Source organism: Aptenodytes patagonicus, chromosome 13 (genome assembly GCF_965638725.1).
Source record: "Aptenodytes patagonicus chromosome 13, bAptPat1.pri.cur, whole genome shotgun sequence".
Lineage (NCBI taxonomy): Eukaryota > Metazoa > Chordata > Aves > Sphenisciformes > Spheniscidae > Aptenodytes > Aptenodytes patagonicus.
The window spans coordinates 7,556,706-7,583,286 of NC_134961.1; the positions used below are offsets into that span (position 1 = coordinate 7,556,706).

At 47.6% G+C, this 26,581-nt stretch overlaps 2 protein-coding genes across 5 annotated transcripts in view; one reads left to right on the forward strand and one right to left on the reverse strand.

Moving 5' to 3' along the window:
- Positions 1–573: 573 nt before the first annotated feature.
- Positions 574–6,939, forward strand: TNFRSF13B (TNF receptor superfamily member 13B). Its single transcript, XM_076351350.1, has 5 exons — positions 574–700; positions 3,018–3,158; positions 4,272–4,388; positions 5,004–5,255; positions 6,605–6,939. The coding sequence occupies exons 1-5, from the start codon at positions 574–576 to the stop codon at positions 6,877–6,879; spliced, it is 912 nt and encodes a 303-aa protein (XP_076207465.1). The 3' UTR covers positions 6,880–6,939.
- A 6,481-nt stretch (positions 6,940–13,420) lies between these two features.
- The window catches only part of USP22 (ubiquitin specific peptidase 22), a 113,779-nt gene continuing 100,618 nt past the window's right edge, over positions 13,421–26,581 (reverse strand). For all 4 annotated transcript variants that reach the window (XM_076351348.1, XM_076351345.1, XM_076351346.1 and 1 more), the window contains 6 exons: positions 25,096–25,254; positions 22,743–22,869; positions 19,830–19,921; positions 18,303–18,365; positions 16,210–16,359; positions 13,421–14,332 (listed from right to left, as the gene is read on the reverse strand). In XM_076351348.1, the coding sequence (XP_076207463.1) occupies positions 14,290–14,332; positions 16,210–16,359; positions 18,303–18,365; positions 19,830–19,921; positions 22,743–22,869; positions 25,096–25,254 (634 nt within the window). In that variant the 3' untranslated portion in view covers positions 13,421–14,289. The remainder of the gene's footprint in view (positions 14,333–16,209; positions 16,360–18,302; positions 18,366–19,829; positions 19,922–22,742; positions 22,870–25,095; positions 25,255–26,581) is intronic.

Consider the following 26,581-nt stretch of genomic DNA (forward strand, 5'->3'; position numbering starts at 1 on the left):
CCCGCGGACAGGGAAAGACGTTGGTCCCGGCCGGAGGCAGGGTAAGCCGCAGCGGCTCCAGCAGGCGAGGGTGGCTGGCCCTCGGTGCCGTGCGGCGTCGGTGGGATGCTACCCGCGGGGCTCCGCAGCCGTGACACAGAGACCCAGGGAGGGGGACTTGCTCCTCTCCACCTGCAGCCCCACGCGGTGGCATCCCCTGTGGCTGCATGGCCTTTTGCTCTGACATAGCTGCTCCTCTGCAAAGCCCAGGAAAGCAATAACCCACAGGGTCGCCCGCTGGCTCTCCTGACCCATGATAACCGTCTCCTCTACAGAGCAAAACGCGCTTCTCTGCAGAAGGAATTATCCCATTGCAGCCAGGCAACGCAAGGGCAGGTGCTGCAGAGTCCCCACCACTGCGAGCCCCTCTGCAACGTGGCCCTCCCCACACCCGGCGACACACCGCCCCGCAGGGTGCCTCCCTCCCCGGCCCCCCGAGCCCCGGCAGCCCAGGGACGCCCGACAAGCCAATGCAATGCGCTCTGCGTGCGGCCGATTTGCATCAAAGGGATAAGGGGAAACCCCAGGAAACGCATGGCCCAGGCATTAATCAAATCTCTCTCTAATAATAAACCTCCCGAGCAATGTGCGGGTTCGGGGCTGGAGCTCGCAGTGCAATGGCAGGAGCCGAGGGGGACTAGACACCGCGGGAGAGTCAAACGTGAGTTACCCCACGGAGGGGCTGCGCGGAGAGATGGGGGTGAGGGGCTTGTCAGTGCCAGGGCTCAGGGCCACAGCGACATTTCCAGAGTGCTGGCAGGGAGCGGAAGGTCTCCCCGGGCTCTCGCTGGAGGAGCAGAGCCACCACAAAGTGCTTCCACCCTGCTGAAGACGGTCAGTGCCATGGGGCTGGAGATGAAACAGTCACTTAATGCTTTGGACGAGGGGTCCATAGGGGAGCTCGGGGTGCTGGTCCCTGGTGGGTGCAGAGGCAGAGGGGGAAACGCAGCCGGCTCTGCTGGAAAATGCGTGGCTGCAAAGCCCGGCTGCGCCGTGCCGGGAGCACCACGCACACCTTGAGGCTCCCCGGGGAGGGGAGCTCAGCCATCGGGCAGGATTTTTCCTAGATGGGGCTGAACACCCGGCTTGGACCTGCCCTCGCAGCAGAGCAGCAGCGGGGAAGGAGCTGCCCAGCCTGCAGCCGCCAAGCTCAGACACCGCCCCAAATCTCCGTTTCCCATGCAGTTATCCCACGTGAAACCCCACCGTAGCTCAAGGATGGCCAGGCTCACCGCCATCCCCAGGGCTCGCCGCCATCCCCAGGGCTCGCCGCCATCCCCAGGGCTCGCCGCCATCCGTGGGGGTCTGCTCTTTCTTCACTTTGGGTACAAAATATCTTCAAAGATGCATCTGAGGAAAGCACCGGCCTGAGCCTCGCTCTGCCCTGGGGAATGTCTTCAGTCAGCTCGATAGAAAGTAATTATTTAATTTTATAGCAATGTTAATTGAACGAGTGGAACTATACGGCCAGCATCCCTGTGCAGAGTGGATTTATCCCTGACAATGGGAGGGTTTTACATGTGCTGCCCCAGGTAGAGGCCAATTCACAGCAGGCAGCGGAGGAAGCCCGTCCTCAGCCCCTCTGCAGGGAAGGTGCTGTGTGGGCAACGGCAGGACAGACGGACATGCAAAGTGCCCGACTGCTGCACGCTCCCAAGTGTTAGAGAGAGAGAAGGAGAGATCCCCACCAGAGTACAGGGGGGTTTCGATATAAAAATCAAAGTTTGGCTTTGCAACGGCTGTGGTGCAGAGGCTCCGGCCGAGGCAATGTGCAGCCTTTGGGCATGCAGAGGCCAGCGCCGTGCTGCGGCATCAGGGAGTTTTAAACCTTTTGGGTCCTGTCAGCACCGGCAGGAAACAGCTGTGGCTCCCCGGCACGGCTCCGCAGAGGGATGTGGTTGCCCACGAGCCCTCTCGGTCAGCAAACGGCACATTTCTGCCGCGGCCGCCCTCGTGCTGGGTTAGCGCTTCGTGCAGTTGCTCGGTCGCGCCTGCCGCAGACCCGGCGTGCGGCGCCGGCAGGTACTGCTGGGCAGCGGGGGGTCAGCAGGGGCATGGCCAGGGACCGAGACCATCGCTTGGGTTGCCTCCAAGGCCAAACCCTGCGGTGGCACAGGTGAGGCTGCAGACAGAGATATGCAGCACCCAAAGATGGGGACATGCACAAAGATTTCAGCTGCTAATAAGTAAATGCTCATTAGCAAGCTAATTCTTACAATTGTAAGTTGTTGGCTAGGTTTTTGTGCTGCTGAGGGCTGCTGCCGATGCCTCGCTCCTGTGCCTTCGGCATCACATCCAGCCCACGCAGGCACAGGGTGCACCGTGGCAGGGGAGGATGGGACGAACGGCTTCTCGCGGGGAGAAGAGCACGTCCACCTCCAGGTGTCCCAGCTGGCGCTGGTTAAACCAGCGCTTAAAGCTCTCCCAGAGAGACGTCCCTCCTTCTGCTGCTTAGGGGACTTTTACACATCAAAATCGGGTTTCGTTATGATGCCAGAAACCAAAGGGAGATGTCAGAAATTATGCACAGGATGGCACGAACCGCCCCGACACCACAGAGGAATTCAGAAGTTTCCAGAATTAAAAATTGTTTCAGAAGGCGTTGCCAGTGGTCATTCTGGTCGTATTGCTGTTATTTTCAGAAAAGCATATAAAGACAGGAGTGGTTCCCACCGTTCTTACTCCCGCAGGCAGTTGCGTGCATCCCCAGACCCTCAGGGCGCAGCCCAGGGCCACCTATAAGCCGGGGTGGTCACCCTGCATGTCCCCAGGGACCGGCACAGGACACGCTCATGTAGGGTTACAATTTGAAGGGCTTGCTAAGCCTGAAGCAGATTTTGCTGTATGGTCTTGCCCGAGCCTAGGACCAGAGAGGGCTGGGGCACAGCCGGGCATCCCCCTGCGAGGTGTCCCAGCCCTAGCAAAGGGACGAGGTGGCTGCAGGGCCACCCCGTACCTACTTGCCTCCCGTTCCGCAGCCATGGATGGGACGCACATCGGGTGGGATGCCATGAACAACTGCACCGATCAGCAGTACTGGGACACCCTCGTCTGCCAGTGCATCCCCTGCAGCCTCGTATGCGGCCGGCCCACAGTGAGGAGGTGTGCTGCCCTGTGCGGTGAGTGTCGGGCGGCCGGTCGTGGGCACCGTGGGGCTGTAGCCTGAGCGGCCGTCCTTGGACCGAGCAGGCCGCGATGGGGCAAAGCTGGGAGGGGAAATCAGGCCGTGGGATGAACCACAGGGCAGGTGCCGAGCCAGCTCAGCTTAACAGAGCTTGAAGCCAAAAACGCTGGGGAACGGGACAGCTTCTCAGTGATGGGCTGGGTCTGGCAACAGCTCAGCACAGAACAGGATCAAGTTGTCCACGTCTCTGTAGCTCTCCTTTCTGGGGTCACAGGGAACCTTCCCAGAGCTGCATCAACACTCATATCCCCCATCGGTGACACCCCACCCTCCAAAGGCAGGGCCTTGAGATACATCAGGTTCAGTTGATGTGGATAATTATAAACTCAAGCTGTACGTTTGCAAGGCTGTACTGTGAGCCCTGTGCTGGGGCAGGCATCAAGGTGCGGTAATAACAGGTGAGGAGGAAGAGAGACAGATGCATTTTGCACCCAAACCCTGTACACAACCCTGTGCATGGCCCCTTCCCTCCCCAGCGAGCTGTGGTCTAGGACTGCTGCACCCTGTCCTAGGGCACAGGGGACCCAGCCCTGTGCCACGGCTGCGTGCAGCGACAAGTCACGTCTCCCTGTTGAGGATAGGAGATGCCATCCCCGGGGTCCCGAGCCAGTGCTCAGGCAGGTTTTGGCGTGACCCGAAAAGCCGTGCAAGCCCCAGGGCGGCAGCAGCTCTAAGAACAGCAACCAGGAGCTTGCTGCCGCAGGTGGGTTACGGCTGCACACGTCTGGCTGCATACCGTCCCCTCCCCACGCAGCTGCCAGCAGATGCCTTTCCCCAGTATTCATCATACGGCCAAACACCGCTGCAAATCCCGTGGATCTGTCACCCTGCCAGCCCTGGAGAGGTTGGCAACACTTAGAGCAGCGTGCAGGTCTCGTTCTGCGCCTGTCGGAGCCGTGAGTTCGTTCAGAGCGGCCGCAGGCTCGTCCTCGCACGAACCCAGGCACCGAGGGCGGTGGGAGGGCGGTGGTTTGGGAGCCTCGTGCTCAAATGACAAGGGAGGAGGACGTGCTCAGGACACCGCGTTCGTCTCCCTCTCCTCCTGCAGAGTCCATGGACTGCAACAGGAGAACCGGCTTCTACTACGACGAGCTCCTGAAAAACTGCATCAACTGCACCACGGTCTGCGGGCAGCACCCGAAGCAATGCGCCCCGTCCTGCGAAAGTAAGGCCACGCGCGAGGGCTGGCAGAGCGGGGATGCGGGGCAGGGCCCCCCAGGGCCGGGCTGGAAGAGGAGCCAGGTTACGGGACTGAAGCTAGGAAAGGGACAGCAAACCCCGCTCTCTTCATCCTGGGAGGTTGTGTGTGTGCTGCCATTTCACTGGGACCAGGGAAAAGAAAGCCAGGGCAGGGCGTCTGTCTCTCTCCCATTTTCTCCATCATACAGTGCGTTTTCCCTTTTGCGCGTCGGTGTTTCACAGACCCGTCCTTCGGCTCTACCAGCCAGGGGCAAGATCAGCAGTTGCATTTCCCACCTTGCTGAGCTGCCTCCAGCCCTCGGGGAGGGGGAGCAGGAGGGGACGGGTTATTTTCCCCGAGATCTACAAGTCCCACATTGGGGTTGAGATGTGATCACTGGAGAAGGGGGAAGGGATCTCCCCTACCTCGCCATGGAAGAGAAATGCAAGCAAACAGAGGCGGTGCATAGCTGCTTTCAAATTCTTTCCAAGCAGAGTGCACGAGTACCATTAGCAACACCCTTTCCCTATCAAAAAGTCAATAGTGTGAAGTGTGTACCCGAGGGGTTTCTAAGCACACCCGTCTCTGCCTGGCCCACAGCAGGTGGCCTGGTGGCCACCCCCCATCTGCCAGCCACGCTGGTCACGGCCTCGCCGCCCACGGCTGTGCTGGAGCAGAAGGCGTGCGCGGAGCCGGAGCCGTGGCTGGTGGTGTACCTGCTGCTGGGGCTCTGCCTCTGCACCCTCATCTGCTCCCTGCTCCTGGGCTGGACCCACCTGCGGAGGAAGGGAGAGGTGGTCTCCTGCCAAGCCAGCACTGGGACCTGCCACCGCAGGGAGGACTCCTCCAAAGGTGAGTGCTGGCTGCACTGGGGGGGCTGGGAGAAGATGGGGAGCTGGTGGTGGACAGGCTCCCAGGTACTGCTGGGAGGGACAGAAAGCAGAGCCAGTTCGTAAGAGAGGTAGGGAGAGAAAGCAAACGACATGCAACGCGGTTCAGTCTGAGCCTGGAAGAGGAGCAGGACTGAATCCCCATGCCCGGATTCTCCATCGTAACCCCCTTCTCAGTCACTCTCTTGCAAAGCCACAGGCACAGCTTCCCGCTGCCACGCAGGGCTGGGCTGAGGGCTGGAGCTGGAGCTGCACAGTCGACCAGCAATTCTCCAGTCTCTATCCAGAGGCTGAGCCACGGGGAGGAGGAATTGCAAAAAGCCAACCCTCTTCCAGAATGAACCACCTGCCCGCTTGCTCCTTGATGCAGCCGGTCTGCTGAATTATCTTGCAGCATCAAAACCTGAAGTTTTAGCCCTGGAACCAGGGGGGCTTCACAAGTCTTTAGGGAGAAAAGATAGGGAAAGGATTACGTGCAGTAATTCAATATAGAAAAGATGTTTTTATTTTCCCTCCTCCTCTCCTCCCCTGCCTTTAAAAATAAAAAGGTCTGTCTACCTATTTATGTATACCCGTACATGTTTACATACATACACTTCAAAGCCAGTCATGCTGGGTGTCAAAAGTCACGGAGAAAAAGCCCACGAGCTGGTGCGTGGCTCCGAGTCACTCTCCAGCAGCACTGTAATTCATGCCATTCCTATCTGCTTTGGTCGAAGGACACGGTGGCATTGAACGTTCACTTTTAAGGGAGGCTGCCAGGTTCAAAGAGATTTACTATGTGCTTTTTAATACCCCTGGTGTAACCTTGCTTATCAGATCTCGGATGACGGAGCAGAGCCCTTTGACAGCTAGCGTCCAGCCCGCAGAGCGTCATGGGTCCCTTGTACTGGCCGCGGGCAGCCAGCCTGCCACGCTGCACTCGCTGGAGCTCTGGCACCTTGCACAGTGCTGCGCCGTTGCATTTGCGTATGCTACAAAAGCAGCATTTAATGAAAAGAAAGTTTACATGTAACGTTATAAATATCACAATTGCTTTAGTGCTAAACCTCCAGCCTTCCCGTTCGAGGCACTTTCCAATTTCCCCCTCAGATCTCACCTCCCAGGGTGGCAGGACTGGGTGTGAGCATGTAGGTGATGCACTACGTACAACACACAGTGCCGAGGGCTTTATCAAAGTGGTGGGAGGCGGATGTCCTCTCCATTTCCAGGACTGGTTCTTTATAGCCTCTAATGCAGCACTGCAAAGCACTTCTTGGATAAAAGGTGCTCCTAAAAACGCTTGAGCTAATACACGTAGTTTATTCGCAGATCGTCTCGTGGAAGCGGGCAGCGTTGGTGATGGATCCACCGGCAGCAGGGTCCCAGAGCCGGTGGAAACCTGTGGCTTCTGCTTCCCTGGACACGGCTCTGCTGTACAAGAGACCAAATCGTGCCACAGCACCTCCTATCATATAGGGGAAAGAGCTGCTCCCTCTCACACGGGGATATGCAGCAGAGGAAGCGCTGGGGCCATTCCCAGCCCTGACGATGGCCACTTCAAAATCATATGTTCTCCTTCACAAGAGAAGACGCTTATGGCGTGACCGTAGTGAATGTTCCTGCACAGGATCAGAAAGGAGGGATGCTCCCTCTGCCCCCAAAACACAGCTGCTTCACCCTCCGTTTCCAGTGACCGTATCGGCTTCTACCAGGACCAGCGGACCTGGCACAGTCTTTGCCCAAGGGCTGTAGGCTACAGACAGTGCCGTTTTCTTCCACTCAGGAAATGAAATTCTCATTATTCTTGTGCACTCCCAGCGATGGAAGTCGCTTCCCATTTAGCATCTTCCCATTTAGGAAGTCTTCATCCTCTGACTTGACCTCTGCAGACTCCTCCATGCGTCCCAGTCACTGGGAGCGATGTCTCATTGGGGCTTTTCATCCTGGTTCCACCATCAGCATCACTTTGATCCTGGCTCCGCATCAACACCCTTTGCAGAGACAGACTGTGGTGTCCACCAGTCCCCATGGAAGGCACACCTTTCCCTGCTTGAAAACTCTACCACGTAACACAAGCGGTTCACAAGCAGAGCTGTAAGCATCTCAAACATGGACTCAGACCCAAGAAGTTACTCATGGAAGTTATAATGTCCACTGAAAGCCACTGCCACGCTCTCAAGAGTGGCGTGTTTTCTGACTTTAACAGACGTTTCTTTACAGGACAGAATATTCAGTAAGGCACAAGGTGTAAAGCTCCACTGCCAGCTTTCAACACTGCTCGGGAGGGGAGGACAGGTCATGGGTGACGGCGAGGCTTTGCCTTGTGACAGGACACAATGCTGCACAGCAGGAGCTGGGACAGGAACCAAAATCCCCGCTGCAATTGGGTTTAAATGTGAAACCTCATCCAAGTCCAAGAACTTTCTAAAAAACTGGATTTATGTACGTCTGGTCAGGGTTACTCAAAATAGCTGGTAAAAGCGATGAACCAGCTAGAGATACAGCTGCTTTGAGGGAAGATTTTTATCTGACCTGGCTTTGAAAGCTACTGTGGAAAAATGTGGGTTTCGACACGTAACTTGAAGTTCTCATTTTTACTAAAGGAGAGTGTAGGAATTTTTTGCTTGGTGGGAAATCACTCCTGGTAGGAGCTCATCCTCTCCACTTTCTCAAACTAGAGCTTCAAACTTGGAACAATAAATATGAGTCAATATATGCACAAATTGGTGCTGGGAAAGTAGACAGCTGGAGAAAGCACGAGCAGATAGTTATAACAGACTGCCCCCCCCCATATTATGTATTTCTTTAAATGTCAATGTTTTCTTATCACTAGAGAAGGCACCTCCTGGAGGGTGACCACGACAAAGCCAGTGCCACGAGCGATGTCCGGTCACAAAGCAGAAAGGCGTTAGGACCACATGAAACCCATTAGAACTAGAAAGTGCAAGAGGTGGTTTAAGGTGAGGACTAAGAGCCCACGCGTTGGTCCAACAGCTGGTACGTGGGGCAAAGTTTTGCTGTCTTGAATTGCTCCGGGAACCAACCTGACAATTCTCCATCTCGTTATCCTCGCGTATTGCCTTTCACCTCTTCCCTCTGTCTAGCGAAGTCCTTATCCCGCAGCAGCACAAGGGACGAGTTTTGTATTGTGCTGCATTTGCATCCGAGGGGAGAAAACAAGCCTTTTCAAAACTGGAATCTCGTTTTACTCAGATGGGTCTCCTAAACACGATGGGTGAGCCCTGAAGGCCACCACCCCACGGTGCGATGGGGAGAGCAAGGGCTTACCCATGTGCGCAGAGAACAAAACACAGACCCTGGCCACCAGCAAGCCGCTGGCAGGGTACGGTGTCAGCGGCAGCCTCCGCTGGCTGGGCCTACCCCCGGACCTCCACCCACCGAACCTCTCACACTTGTCACCTCCCACCCTCTCTCGGCACCCAGTCCATGGGCTTCCCACCCTCCATACTGCCTCTACCTCCCACTCTCTCAACCTGAAGACCCTCTTGGCCTCCCACTCCCTCTTGGCCACCCTGCCAGCTCGGCCTCCCACTCCCTCTTGGCATCTCCTCTCACACAGCCATGCCCCCAGGGCCTCCAACTCCAGAGCATCATCTTCCATGGCCTTAGCTCCTGTCGTTTCTCTCCTGTGGAATCTGCCTCTGGTGTTGTGGCCTCAGTTCCCATGGTCTCCGGTCCTGTGGCCTCCTGCTTCCATGGCCTGAGCTCCCATAGACTGACACCATGGCCCCAAATACATGGCATCATTAGCATCCCAATTGCTCTACACCTCCAAAAGCCTTTCGGCCCCAGAAGCCACTTTGGCCTACAAGCATGCTCAGCCTCAACTCTTCCTCGGCTTCCCACCCCCTTTTGGCCTCCCACCCTCCTTTTGGCCTTAACTTCTCTTCGGCCTCCATCTCTACATCCAGCTTCCCCCCATGTCTCCGTTTCATTTCCAGCTCTGCCTTACTCTTCCTTGCCCTCCCACCATCTTTTGGCATCTTGCTCCGCCTTTCATCTCCTACACCCTTCAGTCTCCCCAAGAGCCTCCACGTGCATTCTTGCTCAGCCTCCGCTCCTGCTCATCCTCACGCTCCTCTTCCGCCTCCCTCAGCCTTTTGCCCTGCCCGTGCTCCGTCAGGCTCCTGTTCGTGCTCGCCCTCTCCTTACCCTCCACTGCTGCTCAGTGTCCCGCTCCCTCTATGACCTCCTACAGCACTATGTCCTCCACTCTCACTGGGCCTCCCACTCCTGCTTGGCCTCCCCACCAGCTTGACCTCCCGCTCAGGCTGGGCCTTCCCCTCGACCTCCTGGCCTCCCCAGCGCTGAAAGCGCTGCCTCTCTTCCTCTTCTTGGTTCCCCCCCCCCCACGGCCTCCCCCTCTCAGCCTCTGCAGGGTGAAGGGGTTTTGCACTTACCCTGGGGCAGCACCAGCACGTCTCCCCCCTGGCACCAGGGCTGGGAAAGCCCCCAGCCCCGTGCCCCCCTCTGCCCAAGCACTTCCCAGCAAGGATGGGGGCTCCAGGAGAAGGAAAACCCCCATAAGCAGACCCGGTGCCTTGTCACGCTGCCCCTTCCCAGCACAGAGCTCCTGCAGGCAGTGCTGGGGACGCCCGGCTTCAGCCCGGCTCCCGTGCCCCAAGGACGTTCAGGTGTCACCTCCAGGGACAGGCACTTGTCACCCGTGGGAACCCCCGGCCATGCTACTTGTGCAAGGAGATTCAGAACCTTATTTAAAAATAGGATAGAAATAACTGAACATGTGCCACCAGTTTTGCAATTAGGGCATCTCTTGAGGATCAAGAGGCATCAATTAGTCAAACGAGAAAGCTTTTAGGACAGCACGTATGCCAGCTAGCACAAGAGCTCACCCTGCATGGCGCTGGCAAGCAGCAGCTCCTGCTCCAGCTGGCCCAGGAGGCCACTCGCCTTCTCACACCAAGGCAGAGCCTGCGCTGGGCTGGGGCTGTCCCTCCCGTCACCGCGCTGCCTGCAGAGCGGCGCTGCCCGGGCTGCTGCTTAGTGCTTCTCTGGTTTCTCCAGCACTCGCTGCAGTAGACGGAGGAAGCAGCAACACCCTACAGCAGCCAGCATCACTTGTGTCCCAGAAACCGGGGAAAATGCTCATCAGAAACCAAGTCCTTCCCTCCAGCATCGATACACAAGAGGGGAGCATTCCTCACGCCCTCACAGACGTGCCTTCTCCTCCTTCAGGAGGATAACTACTGTTATCAGCATATAAAAGAAAAGGTAACATGGAGCAACTTGAACACATCAGCAGTGAGAACAATATACATGCTCCCAGCTACAACCCTTAGATGCTGGAGAACCAAGAGGAATCAATGGATTTGGTATCGCCTGTGCAGCCACTGGCCAACAGCTCTGACAGAGCACTCCTGGAGACATCACTTCCAATACTAGAGGGACATTGTAAGTGTGGGACACAAGCAGTTACAGCTGGGACAAGTTAAACTAGGTGGAATTAAGGGCACTGATTTTGAGCAAGAGCATCCACCTGGGGGTTTAATCAATTCTCACATTTCTGCTTTTGCTCAGGTTTTCATTAGGCACCAGCATCAAGTAAAGCTTTATCTCCAGTCAAGTGGCTGAGGGACAAGACAGTAGTATGCTGAAAGCCACTTTCTGGCTGTTTTTGTGCCCCACGTAGAGCCGTGTTCATTGCTGGTAGATAACAGAATATGCACTCCAGCATGAGCCCGCGTCACCACACCAGTCTTTGTTTTCAGTCATTTCTGCAGATGCTTCCTCACAACAGACCAAGCTGTGCTGATATAAAACCGTACCTCAAAATAAACAAGTCAACCCCAAACTGCTCCCCGAAATGAAGAGGGTCAGCAGCCGAAGCAGCGCGGTCATCACTCGTGGAGGAGGCGGCCCTTCACCGCTGTCTGCCAGCACGCGAGGGAGGCATAACTTCATCAGCCATTCGTTAGCGTCTTGCTGCACAGGAAGGTGCTTTGTGGTCGGCGTTTTCCTAAAGGTGATGTCAAGAGAGTTCTGCACAGAGAAACCTCCCGGTTCTGCAGGGAATAAACCCGGTGTACGAGCTGCGTGGCTGCTTCTGAAGAGATGAAGAGTAAGAGAAGGCTGTGTTTGAGAAAAAGCATCATGAGGGGTAGTGCTGCTCGTATGACAGCAGCTGTTCTTCCATTTTTATAGGAAGAGGGAAAACGCTCTCCCCTCCTCTAGCAACCTGCGCTGATTTACTGTTCCTGGAAATAGAAACATGCCTGGTACGATTCAGAGAGAGACACAGGGGGTGGGATGGCAAGGGGAAGAAAAGAATAAGAGCTTTTAATACACCAGGAATTCTGGTTTTGAAACCAGAAACAGAGCAATGAAATCCACCTCGCTCTCCATCTCCCACTGAAAACTGTCTGTACCAGCACAGTTGCACACAGCACAGCCCTCTTCACCAGCCTTACAGGCGTGGCGAAAAAAAATGAAGGCTGATTTATATGGCTGGCATCGTCCCTAAACAATTTGTTTCTGAAGGATTAACGAAGCAGACTGCATTAGCTCCGGTGGCCAAGCGCGTGCTGGTGGAAAACAGAATTCATTTGTTCAGGCTCCAGCATCAAAAAAAGCAGCCAAAGGCTCAGACCTCGGCATCACAAAGCGAAGGCATCCCCGCACCGCGAAACCCAGCCGCCGCGCGGTGGCACTCCTCCTCCAGCAACAGGACAAGGTGGGGACGCCAACTGCAGCAGCCCTGGGAATAACGAAAGGCTGATTCTCGTCTTCCTCCGCAAGCTTGCTGCATTATTAAAAGGTAGCAGAAAGCGTCGCCGAGCATCTGCACGATACCGTGCCCAGTTCGGGGAGGGAGGGGCCCCCTTTCCTGCGGATGCGCCATTCATCTGCATTTCTCCAGCCATTTTTCATTTGCGACAGGAACGCTCAGGTTAAATCTTGCGGCACCCAATTACAATTGAAAATTATTTCAAGCATGACGATAGGGAAAGACAGGTTACAAAACCAGAGTACGCTATCACTTCTGCAGCAATCAGGCTGCCTAGGTAACTCCCATGCTGTACGGTACGTTTTCTGTGTCCGATTTGGTATTCAGGGTGCTTCAATTAACTGCCCCTTCTGCCTTCTCTGTTGCAAGCTGTCGCAGAAATCTCTTGATGTACCAAACCGCCTTGAACTCTTCCAGTTTGTGTACAAATCGAACGCAATTCCACCATCCTTTTGTTCAGCTGCTCTTGCAAGATGCTCATTTAAAAAACAAACAAACCCACTTCCCTTGTTTTCCTCCTATTTCTTCTGTTAATCAGATCACTTTCCACCTCTGGTCTCAGGTAGGTTAGGCACCTGTAACTCATTTCTAGAGCACAGTATCTAAAAGGTTAGAGCCATCCATGTTTTTAACCACACTGTGGTTAAAAGTGTGGCTGGCTGGATACATAGGCAGAGCTTAGTGACCTTTTTGGTGTGGCTCTTACACCAATTTATACAGTGCCTAACTCTTACACATAGCTCCCTATAGGTTCCATAAGGAAGGGAGAACAAAGCTATTTTTGCTTGTTTAAGCTCTACGCTCTGAACGGTTTCTCTCACGGGCTGCAATCCAAGGCACAGCCCAGCCTCCTGAGAGGAAGATCCAGCACACCAGCGGTTACTGCTGGTGTCTCGACAAGCCAACGAGCTGCTTTTAAAAGACAGCGGCGGAGGGGGAGAAAAGGAGCAAAACCGCATTTGTGACAAAAGCGAGAATAGGCTGGTGCACCGAGCGCTGCAAGCTAAGGACGCCGATACGGAGGCTGTGATTCTGCAAGGAGGAGAGGAGTACGTGAGGAGTTAATACATGTGGGAGGATACAAGGAACCAATACCAGCCTAGCACATACCAGGAAAATGTGTTGTTTACTTAAAAACGGAGTGCACTGCAGAAGTGCTCAATAGCGGTGGATCTATCGCTCGATGCTGCCCCCAGCAGCAACCGTTTCTAACAGATGGCACATTTTTCAATGCTGAGGCTCTTTCAAGTGTCATATATATGCGCCTTTGGAAGGCAGCGGGGGGGGGGGGAACAAACCAAAACCAGCAACAAGAAAACAAACAATTTTGAGAAATTCAAACTTATTCACAAGATTTAAAAAAAGAACCAAGACCACTCTTACAGTATAAACACGCCAATTCATTCGTTTTTACTGATGGTTGCATTTATGAATTTCATTCTCGTGAAAAAAAGGGAATAAAAGGAAAAAAATTAAGAAAATAGCTATTTATAGAAAACAAAACAAAAAAGGGCTCAAACAGAAAAGAATCTGTGCTGATGCTTTTGATGAGCAGTCCGATGGCATTAAACATTACCTGTGCAAGCAGGCATGCTTGAAAACCTGTCTTAGTACTGTAGCTTCAGTTCCACAATCCAGGATTTCTTTTATGGTTGTTGAAAAAAAAGAGCCTAATAGTTTCATACTGTATTTATTTAATAACTAAAATTCACAAATAAAAAGATACTTGCAAAGTCCTTTAGTTGTGTCATCCCCTCCTCCTCCACTCTACTGCTTTCAGACCCATATGCATAAAAAATGGGCTTGGATTTTTAATTTTAACTGTTATATGATTGGTCGTTGGAGCTGAAGCACCAAATGGAGAAGATGCTTTATGGAGATGAGGGTATAACCCCTTGCCTTCCCACACACATTTTGGAGGAACATAGGAGATGTACCAGTGCCCGGACTCCTCTGCTCCCATTTCCCCCACCCAGAGCATTCCTTTCATTTTATATTTCCTCTGTTAAGTGACTGACTGTAGCCTCTTTTTTTTTTCCCCCTTTCTGTCCTTGCGGGACTGCATACACGTTGGACATTGTTCATTTCTTACTCCGCCAGGCTTTGAGTCAGTGTCAAGTAGGTCCTGTTACAGCTCAGTGCTAGTTGTTTTTTAATGGGTCTTTTCATTTCAGGTAGGTTTGTGTGTCGATTCAGAAGGCTTGCTTATTTTCTTCCTTGTTTATATCTGACAAGCTGCTGGATAAGGCTATTCATACTCCAGGAACTGTTTGTGATAGAACAGCAAATATCTGCAAGAAAGCAGAGGTACAATTTCAGCTTTCTGCTAAGCGTTGGAGCAGATTAGTATTTCCATTGATGCGATCATAAAAAATGAGGACTATTAATTTTGTTTTTCTTTTCAATTTTAAGCGATTCCAGGGACACGCCAGTTCCCTACAGTAACCACGGATGAGGAGGAGGGAAGCCAGCTGAAATAATTTTACCAGCAACTCGGGAAACTGAACAGTTGTACATCAAACAGCCAAACCTTCTTGTTGTACAATCTACTTCAAACCTGAAAGCTCCGGAAGATTGGACCGTGTTGGTGCCCAGACAGGCAGCATCCATTTAACACTATCATGACACAAAATACAACAGAGGGTCCTTTAAGATGCAACTGTTGCTTTAGAGTCATACTACCGAAGCATCAGACACTTAGGATTATTGCAAACTGTCTGCCATTTACTGTTACAGAAGCAAAACGAAGAACCGGGCATGTGGGTAAAACCTCATGTGTCCCAATCAAATCCAACTCCAATAATCTAATGTCTCAATCTGTACTCAAATCTGGTGTTTTAATAGGATGAAATTCTTCCTGTCCTTAATTACTTTATGCGTACTGCTACATAACGGAGCCCAGCCCTCAAGCAGTTACATGTCAGAGGGAAGTGGACTCATTTCTACATACTCTTTACACACCACACACTGACAGGGTCACTGCATGACTCTTAAAATGCTTCAAAGCACTTTTGAGACTTTCCAATTATTATCATTCCACCTCACGCCCTATGGAGCTTCCCTTGTACAATGCAGATGTATTTAGTGTCAGCCTTTATCTGAACCAGGGAAAATGGATCAGAGCTCAAACCAGCCTTTAATGAGACGCATGGGCAGCAGTTGCGTTCCGTATCCTCTCCTCCTTGCCTGTGGCAGTTTCTTCCACAGACATACCCCACCTGAGGACCAGAGCTAGCCACTTGTTATCGAAGAAAAACAAACTCATTTTTCTGCTCACCTCAAAGCACAAGTTACTTTGTCAAATCATTTAACACTAAAATTCAGATATTACAGGATAGATTTTTTTACTTCCTGGTTGAAGTTCAAAAAGTGAAAAAATGGGAAAATCTGTTAAAAAAATTATGAACTGAGCATCTGTGCCTGCAGCAATCCATGGAAATGTCAGGAATAATTAAAACAAGAACAATAAAGGCTTATCTTTCCAGTACCAAGTCCATAGTTGAAAATGCAAAATGAAGACTTCAGATTTTAAGTTACCTTATTCTTGAAACATGTACCAGTCCCCAATGCTTCCCTCAAACGAGGAACACCAAGATGCTTCCCTTGCAAACTACTGCTCTGCACTCCCAATACTTGTCTAGTGCAAATATCTGAAACCGTAATGTCAGTCTGAAATCAATTTAAAGCCATGAGCTAAGAAACAGCTCACATTCTATACCTGCCTCCCATATAGCCTTGCCACTCTGGTTCACAGTATTTTCTTAATGGCTTTTCTTCAAATCTTTTACACTCATAGTAATCCAAAGGTTCTGCAGACAAAGACTGGATTGTGTCATGGAAGTAAATACTGCTCCTACACTGGACAATCATATCCCTTTGGTTTTCAGAGTCCTTTCCGTTAGCAAGCAAGAGTTTAGACGTAAGCGCTGGTTACAGACACTGCAGAGTCAGCTGATGTCCCTCATCCTTCCCTCCTCCTTCCTTCAACAAATCCAGGATTATAAAGCAACATTCTGAAGCACTGACACATACACAGAGAGAGACATTAGATATTCAAAGAGAGAAATTAAGTCTTCCCTATGATGAAAGGGTCTTTTAACTGAAAGTAAGGAAAACCCAACAAAGGTCAAAATTCCCCTTCCTTTCTCCTTTCCAGTTCACAACTTACCCTTCACTGTCTAGCACATCCTTAATGCTAGCCTTGGTGATAATGGCATCATCACACTTGAACCACTGGTCCTTGTGCTGCCGGATGAAGCTGGTATAGTGCCCACTCTCCAAGGTTCCCTGGTGATTAACTACTGCAAACAAGGAATACCTGGTACAGAAAAGTTAATGAATAAGTGGATCAAAAGGGTAAAAACAGCTGACATTTTAGACAGGCAGAAGCTTGTGTTCATAAACGCATATAGAAATAGTAAAGGATCTGATCCATCAATAAAACTCCAGCTCTTAACATTAACTGGGAAGAGGGCATCCTTGCCCAGGGAAAAGAACCACATTTTTCTTTTTCTGTCTTGCTATTACTGCAACGCTCCAGTCTGATGACAGCTGTCAGCTTTACCAATACTGGCTTCCAAATATTTTTCTTCTAAAATAGGTCAATATTGATGCTTTCCTGAAGAGGACCACTGATTATCTAGTCTGACCTTCTATTTCCCTGAATTAGTTACTCTAGTGAAGCAGAAAAATGCATTTAAGGGATGGGGAAGGACGTAATCTTAAATATAGCTAATCTTAAATATTTCTAGTGATAAACTGCTGTACTGATTGTCCTTAATCTGGAAACTCTGTACCTGTTTTGAAATACTGAACATATTCAGCCTCGACTTCCAGCTTTCAGATGCTGCTGTGCATTTTGCCTGCTAGCCTGAAAACTAGCAGACACATCTCTGTTCCAAAGAAGGATACTGACAGACTGATCAAGTTGCTCTTAACGTTTTTTCCTCTTCTTTTCTTAAAAAGGACAAGACTGAAGTCCTTGGCTCTTTTGTTCCAAGGTAAGATTTTGTTTCCAGTCTTAAATATACTCGCGGCTCTTTTTCAAATGTTCTCCACTCTCTTTAACTCTTTCTTAAAATGCTATCCTCAAACTGGGATACAAACACAGCTGCACAACGGTAAAACCACCTCTCTAATCTCACTTGATATTGTTCTACTTATGTTCAAAATTCACAGAGCTCTTTTGACACAGTGGTGCCGCAACAAGGCACCTATTCAGTTGACTGTCCACAGAGCCACTGGTTTATAAAGTCACCCTCTTCCTAGTGGAGTCCTTTAATCCAGCTAGGATGGACACCATTCTTTAGTCCTAGATGGAGGATTCTAAGATGGCCCCAGCTGTTTACTGGCATGCAGCTTACTAAGCAGCCCAGATGTCTCTGCCCTCATTACCTAACCCTCTTCATTGTTAACAACTTCTCCAACTTAAGTCATGTGCAAACCTCAAAAGTGATCAGCTGTGTTTTCTTTCAGATCTTTGCTAACACTATTAAACCCCATACGTCTAATGAATCAATCGCTCTAGGACCACACATAACACCTGCCGGGTATCTGCTTGTATGACAACTGCACCAAGACCTAGTTAGCTAGTTTTTAAATCTATCTATTGTGTGATTCCAGTTTCTTAACAAAACTTTTAGTGCCAAATGAAGTGCCTTGAAGAATTGAAATACACAACATCAGCACATGACTGTAGCAAACAAACTTGTAGCCTTATAAAAAAAGAAAAAAAAAAAGAGAAGGTATCTGTGACCATCTCTACTCCCATACAGCTATGGATATTGCTTTCAATTACACTCCCTTCACAGTCTTGAGCAAGTCCCGCATCAGCCCGTCATTTATTCTGACTGGAATCAATACCTAACCAAGAAACCCCAGAATTACTGGGGTCATCTACTGGTGACTTTGAGTGTCCCAAAAACTTTCTTTTGGTCCTCTGGAACTCCCTTTGCTATTGCAATAGAAATAGGATTATTTAAAGGAAACACCCATCCCTTTTAATACTGTAAGCATAGCTTTAAATTTTGCTCATAGACCGATTGCTGGGGTTATCACCTTCAGATCTGAAAGTCAGCTGCCACAAAGCCACGAAAGGGTAGGCAATTGTAGTGAATGAAGCTTTATTCTGCAACAGTTCAGACTTACTGTGCTGTCAAATATGGTAATGCACTTTGCACTGCAGGATATACATCAGACTGTATATCTCCTTCTAGAAGCCAACTACCTTTCACAATAGGAGTCATGGAATGTACCACTTACTTATTATCATTGTTTAGACTATCCGTCGGCTGCTGGTATTGCCCGTTCATTCTGCTCTCTTTACTGCAACACACACACAAAAATCCAGTCACTTAAAGCAGTGGCTTCCCAAGCCAAGGAAATAGGTTTTACATGACACAGCCTGTTTGCCAAATCCAGGTCCTTATTCAAAAGCACAATGCTGCTTAGCAGCAGAGAAGGGCTGCTGATTAGGATGCTAACGATGCTTTATTTGTTCTCACAGCAATGCTACATAAGAAACACCATTTCTCCTCCCGGTCAAGGCTTCAGTGCTGCAAATGCAGATCTGTTTACGTCAAGTGTCCTATCCAGAAAACAGGTTAGGAAAAGATTTGTATTTTAAACCTGGAAAAATATCTAATTACATCAATCCTTTATCCTGTGATGGGTCAATCATCCTGGCTCTGACTTGTAAATTCATTTTGTGTTTTGACAGCAGCAATAGGATTATGCTGTTGATTTCACAGCCGATGAAATTCAGATTACTGAGTTATGCCTGCTGATTATCCCATCTATATTCCATTATGCTTGATACCTTTCATCAGCAGAGCCTGTTCTATCCAGGGAGAATTCACCACAGAGCAACAGGGAAGTCTCAAAATCTCCAGAATATACTGGAATAAACCATATATTCTTAATGTAACACTATTCAACAGAGCTGCAGGGCTCTCCTTTCTCTCCTGGCAGAAGCATCTACTTTTCTCCAGGGGCTGGGCAGCGGGAGGGGGCGAAGCTTGAAATTACTAGTAAAATTTTAGCATCAAATAGAGCCCCCGTGTTAAGAGATGCCATGTTTTGGGGCTTTCTGCATTGCTTCAGATATAAATTAAATCTGAATATCCTCTTGTATATTTGAATGGAATACCTGACAAATACTCGTTAACTGAGATGATTAAATTCCTTTCATAAAGGTGTCATGTCTTTCACAAACCTCGGAGGTGGGAGAAGTCTTACTGTTTCTGTTTAAATACCAATTCGAAATACCTATTTTAATCTGGACTATGTTTTTTCTTCTTGCAGCATTCTCTAAACAGAAGTTGAAGGTACAAAACAAAAAACCCTAGATTTGCATGTGTGCAGGAATAAAGAGGAAGAATTTTTATAACTTCAGAAATACTAGGTTAGGCATTAGGTTATGGCTAGTCTGCCTAATTACACAAGATGACTGGCGGGTGGGCACTCAGATGATGGGACCAAAGCAGAGATCTGAAGGCACGATGGATCTGAGTCTATAAATTTAACATGCAACCAGAAACATAACACACATTAATAAAAAGAATTAACGTTTAAATATAAAACCTTTTCTGGCACACAAAACTCAATAGTTTATCTAAAAATTGGTTTAGAAAAGATGCACATTTCAAGGAGAAGCTTACAGCAGAAGCATCATTATACATACTGTTCTATAACCTTGATTCAAGGATGTTCCATGTTTCATGATGCACATGTATGAACTGGTAAACAGTTCTGTCCAGGTCTTTGGGGGATTTTGAACTTGGTACACACCTGGAAGCCATGAACGGTGTCATGTCCAGCTCCAGCGGAAATGAGACATACGTAGTGATCTTCCGCCTCAGTTTGGCTGAGTGTTCAAAACGCTGGAGACAAAGTGGAAGATTTTTTTTTTCTTTAGAGAAAGGCTAAATTTTCTTTTATAAAAAAGTCCTAAGCTTAGGAACAATGACATGAAAGCGTATTAGCAGTCAGTAGCCAGGGACACCCCCAGATTTTTTCCACCGACTAGCTGGACTGGGATCCCCCATGTAAATGCTAAAACATTTCTACCAGGAAAATAAACCATAATTTGTGGAGGAAAAATACAGTATTCATTAGATTGTTTACCTTAGTATCTATACACACAAACTTATTCCCAACTGATATTAAGAAAAAAATATATTAAACAGAGACAGCACACACAGCCTTTCCCAAACCAGTGTTCATTTGCACTACACACTATTCAAATACATGGCTGCTGCCTACACTAGCACACAAAACTGGTGACAATGAGAGCTTGCCATCAGATTCACATACTTAATCCACCCATCCAGTCATCTCAAGCGACAGGAGCCAAGCCTACACAGGAATAACAATTCAAATTAAGGCAAAAATGGAATATGATAATAAAAAAGCTTTGTCCCTCCACTAAAAGAAGCCTCCAATACCCACTATTCTCTCCTCATCTTCTCAACTGAAGATTAAATGGAAACAGGAACAAATAACAGAAAGAGATGAATGAGTTTCTATTTAAAGGCAGCTTCTCTCCCTATTTCTCAGAAAATCTGCTCTATTTACACTTCAGGTTAATTGTTTTCCAATTGTGGTGCCATAACAATTCCCTAGCAACAGATCCAGACGTGAAACGCTGAGGCTTCTGTTATCTTTTGTGTTTCTTTTTTGCTTTAACACATGAAATGAAATTTGCATGGACAGGACAACACAATCACTTAGGAAAAGTAATTTATTTTCAAAAAAATCTTCACTCCTTCTGGATAACAGAAATACTGAACCAAGCGTAAGAAAGGGGTTGAGCACTTTCACATTGCCTTGCCCAAAGAGCAGAATCACCTAGGCATATCTTGCCAACTACTCTGCAATAATAAAATAAAAATAAAATAAAAACAAGAGCCCAACACCCCCAAAACTCCCCCCAAAAGCCAAGCAGCCAGCCAAGCACTCCTGAAACCTCAAGTCAGTCATGCAAGAACGCTCTTCAGGATGACCACAAACAGCCAAAGAAGAACAAAGGAACTGTGCTACTGTCTATTCCAGTCAGGCTATATCTTTGGCATATCACATTGCATATCATCTTGATTAATACTCAAGATGCAACTGAAGAACTGCTGGTATATGAGGGTGAACATCTGAAGGCATGATTGTCCCAAACAGTCTGAAAAGTCCCATAAATTACAGGAGAGGCAATTCTTTCCACCTGTAACACCTTTTTCCAGTAGAAAGCAGAATGAATCTTTTCTCATGAATACAGACCTTCCTATGGCATTCTGTTTGCGTGTCAAGACCTCTGCATTTCATTAACAAGCTTCTGTACAAGCCAGATTTTGAAAATAAATTTTAAATTGCTGCTACGCTGGATATGGAGTTGCTATGTAATTTAACAATTCCAAACTACAATCATTTCTTGAATACAGTCCGTGACTTGCTCAGTGAGACCATGACACTATCGTTACACAGCTTATTAGATTTTCCAGTATGAACGTACTGACCTAGCTTAGAGAGCTACTGGAAAATAAACCCCAAAAACTGCCTGCATGCTACAGCAAAGCTCAGCACGCACTTTGCCATGACAGCTACAAGATAAAGGTCTACTTCCAACACTATTAAAGTTACCCAGGTGTTTTACTAAAGTTCAAAGCCTAGAAGCCATGTAAGAATTGAACAACTGAATGAAGTCTCTGGAGCAAAAGGCCGGAGCGTGTGTTCTTTCAATTCACCGTTCCCCAGTTGGAAAGAGAAGCGATACAAGCCTTCATTTGTACACAGCATATAGGCTGCTGTTTTAAAATCTGTTTCCAGTCACCATGGTGGTAGGTACAACGCTGCTTTTCTTCATGTAGCTTATCTGACATTAGTATCATCATCAGATAAGCAGTTTCTTGAAACACTGGTCATCGTAAGAGCTGAGGCCAGTGATCATCAGTTCCTGCATAGCAACGAGAGGACTTTGTCATTCTGTCCCAGGAGACACTCAAGACCTTAGAGGTCTGCATCTGAAAAGCTCGAGCAGATCAAAGATGAAGTTAAATTATTATGGTGGCTGCCTCTACAATGGCCTGTGGCATCCCTTGTCAAGGGCCCTTTGCCTCTTGACACAGAATGACCTTCATCTTCTGCAATAGCTGCCTACTTTGCACCACAGTCATACTCTTTATATTTAAGACATAAAACATACAGGACTAAACTACCTGAGGGCACCAACTGTAACACTATTTCCCATCGTTACATCTGACATAATCTGGATTGGAAATGTTGAAAACTACGTCACAGTTGGGAAGATACAAGCAGCCTTCTCCATTGCAACCGATAACTTTTTCATGCTTTTCCTTCAACATGGGAGTTTCTCTGTGGCATTCTTCCAGTGGAAGTGTAGGGTAAAAATTTTACCATGCAGGATGCATGAGTGTTATTGGAGATGGGTTTCTATGCTGGTTCAGGTATTGTACTAGCCTTCCATTTTGTTTCTAGATTCTGATTAGTTAGGTTCCCACGGACATACTGCAAAGCTACATTATAATGTAATACTATCTTAATAGAAAATCTAGCTGGGCATGCAAGCTGTTCTTTATATTAATTTATATCATAAAAGATCAGTCAGTGAAAGCCAGAAGATTTGTCCAGGAATTTAGTCCATCCTCTCAGAGAGGAATACACGTCCTCTGCTCTATCTGCCCCCTGTGAACTTACTTTGAGATGAAAACAGGCCACAATGGGTAACTTCTTCATAGTGAGTTGTTTGGTAGATTCCTGGTAGCTATGGCAACCACTACATTTGATTTTGGCACTGCTTCCTAGATGTTCTGGCCTTGTAAACCTGAAAAAATATTAAAAAGCAAAGGGATGCACAAAATGATCAGATGACTTTCCACACATGCTGAAAACACTTTTTACTTCTATTTGTGGGTCACTGGCACCACAAGAGACAGAGTTCATGGCTTTTAAGTGTCATTTTGGAAAAAACCAACATCTATAATAATGTAAAGTGCTATGGTTCAGATATCCAAATCCGACATTTATCATTGCTCTACTTGGGAGCATTGCACTGAAATGCATCAGTGTCTGAGAAAGGAGCTAAATGTTAGTTCGTCTCCTACAACAGGACAGCTAATTTTCATACAGAAAGTAAAGATCTTTTGTTTTCAAAACCAAAAACATTGGTATGGAAGTTCTGAAGCAAGATGATATGACTTCTGTGCTCAGCTGCATGCTAGTCTGCAGGACACTCTTCTAGCTTGTAGCCCTCCAGGGCTAGGATCAAAGCTCCGAGATGGAAAGGGCTGTAAACACAAAGTTCTTTTTAAATCACAGATACCTTCCAAGAAAGCCCAAGTGCTGACAACTAGAAAAATCTCTTTCAAAATTTTCGGACAGGACTGCTCAAGGGAACTATAGGAAGAGATCATTACAGAATAGGGAACTGCTTAGAGAAAATATACCACCTCTATGTTCTCACAGATCTCTCTAGAGAGGAAAATCTCTCTCACTTTTTCAGAAACTGTCAGCACAGAAAAGGCTAGGAGAATGGACTGCTAAGTCTTTTCCTCCAAGTTTAGGCTTCCACGGGGCAAATAAATCATCTCCCCAGAGGCTGCTTTACAACTAGGATTTTTGAGATGAAATATTTTGAAATGTAATTGAACATTTTACATTAATGCACACACTAAGCACGTGAGGGCAACATGGTATCAGCTCGTCACTAACCCTACCTTGCCCCATTCTGTTTATGGCCAATGCAGCCTCCAGCATTAAACGATCATCACAGCCTCCTGGTCTCCCCTCTTGTTTGATTAACAAGATCTCCTTTACCTAGCCTATGTACCACCATTCTCTAGCTTTGGGTTTTGATTTTTTTTTTCCTTCTCTCAAGTCTGTAAAAAGGCTTATAAATTTGTTATTGTTGTTAGGAGTGCCTACATCTTTCTGTTTTTTGTCATATTCCTGCTCAATCCTTCCTCCTTCAAGCCAACTTCAAGTTGCATGGCTACACTGGTTGACACGAAGTTGCACACCTTCCTTGTTTGAATCGAATATTCAACCTGCTTGCTAATTTTTGGGTAAAAACCTAGACCCATCCTCTTTATCCATTAGAGTTCAACTCCTTTCCAAAATTCATACTCTTTGAGGGTTCTTTGAACCTGGATTTTTTTCCTTCCCTATCATCATCTCTCTCTAATTCTACTAATCCCCATGTTGAAGAAAATCACCAAAATTTGACTGGTTTTGCCTCTTGATGCATTCCTCCATCAGCAATTTCTCATTTGTACCAGTTCCCTTGTTTTCTTAAAATTATTAATCTTAAAAGTATCAAGAAGGTTGGAAATCCGATGTCAGAGGCTATGATTTTTTATTTCAGGAGGATGAGCTTTGCCCCAGGCCACAGGCAACCTCTTCCTCAGACAAGTATCTTCGACAAATATTTGCATGTGCCACAAGAGAATGACTTTCAGATCTGCTAAAAGATCCAAGTTAACTGTATATAAAGCCATGACATTCTCTCCAGTTACCTGTTTCCAAGATGCCTAAGTTTGCTGCTTGGAATGATCTTTTCTTTTTGAAAGCTCCATTCCTTTAATTCTTAATGCCATCCCCGCAACTAAGCTGGCAGTAGCTGACCCTCAGCTCTGCTTAGAGCAACATCAGATTCATACTTGGTGTTATAATTTAGACAAATATTAAAAGCATTGTGAGCTCTTTTTATGTGCTTGCTTAGCTGACACAACCAAGAACATGGAGACAGACACTGGTGGTTTCGATCATGTAAAACCACATTGCCTGGCGGCAGCCAATGTAAAATTTATTTTCTTTTTGTATCGTATGGCAACTGGTTTTGATTGCTTATTGTTAGGCCTACTGTTGCTCTGAGCCTTCTTTGCCTTCTCACTTTCTCTTATGCAAAAACCTAAAATATGTACAAAAATGCTGTTTGGGCATAATGCCATGACAAAGCATCACTTACTCCCATTGTTCAGCGCCACCTGGAGAACAGAACGAAGCCAAATTCTTTTTACCCCGCCAAAACTGTATTTGTCTCATTTCATACCTTCGCAAGCAGTCTGTGAGAGTGGTGGTGCCTGATACATGGCTTTCCCCATTTACGACACTGCCATCACTCCCCGGACTCAGTGGCCAGAACGGCGTGGAGGAGCCTGGCAAATCCAAACTGATGTCCCAAAATGGGTCTATCGTTGTGGAAACGCCACTATGAAAAAGAAAGCAGTTTAATACATGTTTAAAGGAAGTAAAATCAACAGTCTCTCTCACTTTAGGATGCACACCAGATACTTACTTTTACGCACTATGGGATCTACATCACCCCTAGAGGGCACTCAAAGATGACAGAAAATATAGTTGCTCCAGAGTGTTTTCCCACAACTGATTGTTTTTCTGAATATTTAAAAGCCATATGTTTTAGAAAATGTGTGTGATGTACTAAATGCAAAACATATGCATTTAATACATTCTCCCACTCACTGGAGCCCTGTGAGTCAAAGTGAACAAGCAGAGTTACTCAGAGATAGAGGTACTGGTCATACTACTGACCAGTATAAACCAGCTAACATCTATGATGATAGCTACATACAATCCAACTAGTTTAGAAGCATGGTTCTCTGGTCAAGACATGGAAGATGGTGCTTAAGGCTACTTCGATAAAAAGAGCGCCAAATACTTTTGCTATACAGTAGTGCACCGAATTAAGCTTTGCAGTTCATATTGCATCTCCTACAGCATTTGGAATTTCAGAGGCCAGAGAATAACTGCATCAAGAAGTAGCGCATGTTCTCGATCAGATTTTTCTACAAGACAGCTGAAGACAAGCCAACTACTAGACTGTGGAAAAATCATCTCAAAATTTTAACTTGTATTGACACCAATCTTTTCTTCCAGCATTCACATTTTTAAGAGAACTCCAAAACTTCAGGGGTCTAAGCTCCTTGTTTGGAAGCATTTTCTGTTTGTACTCGTTATGCTTATTTTTTGAGTTCTCTCTTCCTCTAAAACTAGTGTCTTTCACCCTGCGATCTCATTAAGCCTACAATATTCTGCCTTTTCTCCAGCTTCATTTGTGCAACTTCTTTTGTTAAAGTTTCATCAGTGCTAATATTGTGTCATAAGACATCAAGCTTATTATTATTAATTTTTATTATTATTATTTCTATGAGGATTCTGTGGCTCTACAAGGCAAAGAACAAAGTTTCATACGTTTTCCTTACAGTAAATCTTCTGCAAATCTCTCCAGGAAACTGAGAATAAAAGCAGATTCAAACAAGCACAGCAAAACAGTCCATCTGCAGGACAGCGTGCGTAATTATAAAGAATGCAAGATGGAACAAAAAACAAGAACTCTGACTTCTGCACTATGGCAACACCAAACATCTTGAAAAAGAAGTCAACTTGCTTCAGCACACAGAGTAGAACAACAAATACATTTTTCCTTACTCTTGTAAAACATTCACTTGCTGGTACCTGAGATTACATTAGTATCAGCCTCTTTGAAACCTCTCCTGATGGAGAGGTTCCCAACTGAA